At 43.8% G+C, this 4,468-nt stretch overlaps 1 protein-coding gene across 1 annotated transcript in view; it reads left to right on the forward strand.

Annotated features, from left to right (window-relative positions):
* Positions 1 to 4,468, forward strand: part of Mertk (MER proto-oncogene, tyrosine kinase) — a 101,286-nt gene that overhangs the window by 60,255 nt on the left and 36,563 nt on the right. The window contains exon 8 of the mRNA XM_031371851.1: positions 1,213 to 1,364. Within this exon, the coding sequence (XP_031227711.1) occupies positions 1,213 to 1,364 (152 nt within the window). The remainder of the gene's footprint in view (positions 1 to 1,212; positions 1,365 to 4,468) is intronic.

Consider the following 4,468-nt stretch of genomic DNA (forward strand, 5'->3'; position numbering starts at 1 on the left):
AGGTCCTTGATCCACTTGGACTTGAGCTTTGTACAAGGAAATAGGAATGGATCGATTTGCATTCTTCTCCATGCCAACCGCCAGTTGAGCCAGCACCATTTGTTGGCTCAACTTTTTATTCACTCAGTTGACAACAACTCCCCACCCTCAACCCACCTCCCTAGTGCTGGGACTAAAGGTGTGCGCCACTGCCGCCAAGCAAATAACAGCTGTTTTTTATAACATTTGCACTGTACTGTTTATAAACAATCCAAAGATGACTTAAAGCACATAGGAGGACAGAGATATGCAAGCACCTGGGAATGCTGGTACCTGTCGGAATCCCTGAAGATACTGAGGGATGAGTATACAAACACTTCAGACTCCCTGAGTAGTGTTGTTACTGCCCTTACTGTCCGGAGCAGTGCCCTGCCTCTGGACTGTATAATGCAGTTTCATTCTGAATTCCTCAGCATTCCCTGCCTGCCCATTCCAGACCCACAGAGCTTATCTCTGTCCAGCCTTGTTCTCTTCCAATGCCCTAGGTATCTACTGGAGGATACCTCAAGTGAATCTTGAGGATTCACTTCCTTGTAAAAAGTTACATGAGAACCGGGAATGTAGCTTTGGTAGGGTGCTTGCCAGCATATGCAAAGCTGTGCTTAACCCCCATCACCACATAAAACGGACGCACAAAACTCCTGTGGTTTTTCAATGGTACTGTCCTGTTTTGTTTGTCAAGACTGGGTTTCCCTGTGTAGTTCTGGCTGTCCTGGTACTTGCTCTGTAGACCACGCTGGCCTCAAATCCTCAGAGATCCTCCTACTTCTTTGGGCTGTGCTGTGTCGACTGCTACCCTCTTTTCATGGAAGTTTTTGTTCTCCTCTGAACTGGAGATTAAAGTTTAGACCTACTAGCTAAAGCACTTTACCAATGAACTATATCCCCAAGCCATTTTTTTTTAAACTTTTTATTTTGAGACAGAGTTTCACTAAGTTACCTACGCTTGTGATGTTCCTGTTGTGGCCTCTCAGAGTTTCTGAGACTATTAGATTAAAGGCTGTGCCACCACCTGTCTCTCAGTAGTCCCTAGTTGCAAAGAGGATAGGAATTTACCATTAGTCTGGGTCTTTCATAAAATATTTGAAACCCAAACACCCGATAACCAAGAGGAAAATAAAGCTGCACATTATGTTCCTTGTGGTCCTTCATCTTTCTCTCTTTCTTTTGTAGCTCCGTCAGTAGCACCTTTAAACATCACTGTGTTTCTGAACGATTCTAATGATAACCTGGATATCAGATGGACGAAGCCTCCAATTAAGCGGCAGGATGGGGAACTGGTGGGCTACCGGATATCTCACGTGTGGGAGAATGCGGGGACTTATGTAAGTCTGCACCCTAAAAGCATTTCCTTTTGACTTGACGATTGCATTGTGCCTCAGAAACTTTCATTCTGTGGGACTTGTTATGACGGAGCAAGGCAAGGCACCTTTCAATGGCACACAAGCAATGTAGTAAAAATTAGAGATGACTAAAAAACTAGAACATTCCATGGAGTCTTTCAAGGGCTTTTCTTAGTACCTCATTTACACTTTCATTAATTTATCAGCAAATCTGTCCTTAAAGAGTATCTGTGTTATCATGTCTTTAGGGAATTCAGGCTGTTATAGGGAGAGTACTGTGGACTATCCAGTGATTGTAGCTTATGGTCAGGAGCTACATCCTGGCAATTTATAGCCTCATGGAAACTTCTGAAGAATCTCTCCTGAAGAAGATTGTCATGACACATTCTTAGCCTTAGAGAGAATGGCAGAGTAAGCAGCTTCCAGAGGAGAAGATTCAGCAAGCTTCTATTTGTGGAAGGGCCCAGCCCACTGTGGGCAGCACTATCCCCTAGGCTGTAAGAGAAAACTATATGAACATAACCCAGTGAACAAATCACTGAGCAGCATCCTCCATGGTTTCTGCTTCAATTCCTTCCCTGACTTCTCTTAATGATGACTTGTTACCTGGAAGTATAAACCAAAATAAACCCTTTCCTCTCCTCAAGTTGATTTTGGCCAAGGTGTTTATCATGGACAGCAACAGGAATCAGACCAGAGAAGGCGGCTATGCTGGTGTCACTAACAGGACTGATTCTTCCTTACCTTACTTTACTGTGGTCATGGAAAATATGCCTCTTGCGTTATATTCCTCCTCCATCTAACCCTGCTGGGAGATTCCCAAGTTTAACCTCTTTATTGTATGTCTCTGAATATATCACAGAAGTTTTTGGCAACAGAGAGAGACAGGGTGAGCAAGTGAGTAGCTACAGCCTTGGTCCAAGCTGTCATTTCCAACTTAATGCCATCCAGTGTTTATAAAAATTGCTTTGTTTCAAAAGGACAATTAGGATTTGTTCTCTTTCTTTTCCTTCCTATAAGAAAACAGGCTGTTGGTGATGTGATAGAAGAAAAATACTCAGGTTTAGACATCCACATTGTTCTATATCATGTGACTGATAACCAAGTATCTTTGGCAATCTGATATGGGAAGCCTCTCATTCCCTCATTTTGTCCCATGACACTTGTCCCACTGTCTCAAAGTTAAGCGTCTTTATCCTTGGGTTGAGCTAGGGGAGTAGCTGATTCACGTGGTGTAGCATTTCCAGGGTGGTGAGTACTTAGTGTAGGTCAGAAAGGTTTGGTAATTATTCCATTCAGTAGGAAGTTCATTTTTCTCTGTTGGCAGAAGATACTAGAGACCCATGGTGCTCTAAAGCAAACTGTGTGTTTAAAGAGCTATTCCTTCTGGTTTGGATGAAAGCCTATTTCCTAAAGGGGACTTCTTGAGCTGCACCTGAAGAGCCATGGAGCAACCTTTATGAATGGCAGTGGCCTGATAGCCTAACAACTGCCACTAATCCCCCCACCCCACCCCAAGCCCCGCCCTACATTCTCTTTGCCTTTTGGACTGTCCTCTCCACAGTGAGAACAATAAAGGCACAGTTTGGGCTGTGACCTTTCAGGATCTTACCTCCTTGCAGAGGTCAAGTCATCCAGTCATGAGGTCATTTGCATTGTGCCCACTCTGTACTTTGTGCCTCGTGACCATAACAAGCGGGAGTTGGTCAGATTACTTTGAGAACACTCCCTACTGCTGCAATTAAGGTTTTTGTCTCATGATCTGAACCTGGAGGCAGAGACAAGGTCCTGAAGAAGGCCTAGAGCCCCCCACCCCACCCCCCCACCAGGCTGGAATGATGTTTACAGCGACCTGGGCATGTGTCTCTTCATTTTTAGGACCCTCTTCATCTCATAAGGCCATAGATGAAATACTTTCCTCTGTACTTTTATACTTTGCACAATTATACTTCCATTTGCACTTTTAGCTACTTCTTATGTAAGGCAAGAAACTGGACACTTCTGAATTTCTGACTGATGGCTGTAATAAATAGGGTTTTGCATTTGTGTAATTTCAGAACTTCCTTGGAAGAGGTCTCTAGGTGGTTTGTTTTAGTGGCTATATCAAACAAGTAGGAATTTCATGTTTCTTTTTTGGCAGCAACCAGTGACTGCCAATGGCAGACATCTGGGTTCTCTAAAAGCCAACCAATGCCTGGCCATCCCTTCCACTTATAGCATAGGTGAAAGCCACCCTTCTGTCGTGAAGGCCAGTAGTGATAGAAATGTTGTGAATGACTCTGGCCCAGCAGTGTTCAGCTGTGTGCTGTGTTCTCAGTATTCTTCAGATTCGTGACCTGAGCACTGAGAGCCATGTGGGCAGTTAGACAAAGAACTTCTCATCTTTGCTGCTTGGGTAGTTCTTATGCCTCAGTGAGGACTTTTACCTTTTTAGCTTTATTTTTCTTGATGTCCAAATCAGAGCTCAAAGTCCAAAGGTGAGGCACAAGTGCCGGTGTGTTCTTGTTCAAGCTAGAGTCCTGTCCATCTGTGCACTATCTGAACACAGGGTCTTTCCCTTTCTTTGGAGGCATCTGCCATGCTTTGGACCCAATGTGCAGAACCTGCTACACCATCTAAACCAGCTGGAGAATGTTCCTCTGAATAGGACAGCCTTTGACAAGTGTAGACTCAAGTTTTCTACCCTATACCATTCTCATAAAATTTCAGTGGACCTTCCACAAAAACAAGGGCAAATAAGCAAATAAGACTATAAAGTATTATATGATGTACAGCTTTCTTAAAGACCTCAAGTGTGATCTAGCAAAGCTCAAGGCTCTTCAATAGTCTAGAGTAAATAAGCCTTGGTCCTGAATTACCCAAACACTAGGCAGGGGCTCATTTTCACATGTGTGAGCTTTGTGGAGCTCATTGTTTGGGGAATATTAGCCCTGATGCTAGCTTAGTCTGTGATTGCTGTAGGTAGAGATTTATTGTGGTCTTGAAACAATGTGATTGGGCAGGGGTAGAGTGCTTGCCTACCATGCACCAGGACCCATGTTTGATCCCCAGAACTACCAAATACACACACACACACACACACAAAA

This window comes from Mastomys coucha, unplaced genomic scaffold (genome assembly GCF_008632895.1).
Source record: "Mastomys coucha isolate ucsf_1 unplaced genomic scaffold, UCSF_Mcou_1 pScaffold15, whole genome shotgun sequence".
Classification (NCBI taxonomy): domain Eukaryota; kingdom Metazoa; phylum Chordata; class Mammalia; order Rodentia; family Muridae; genus Mastomys; species Mastomys coucha.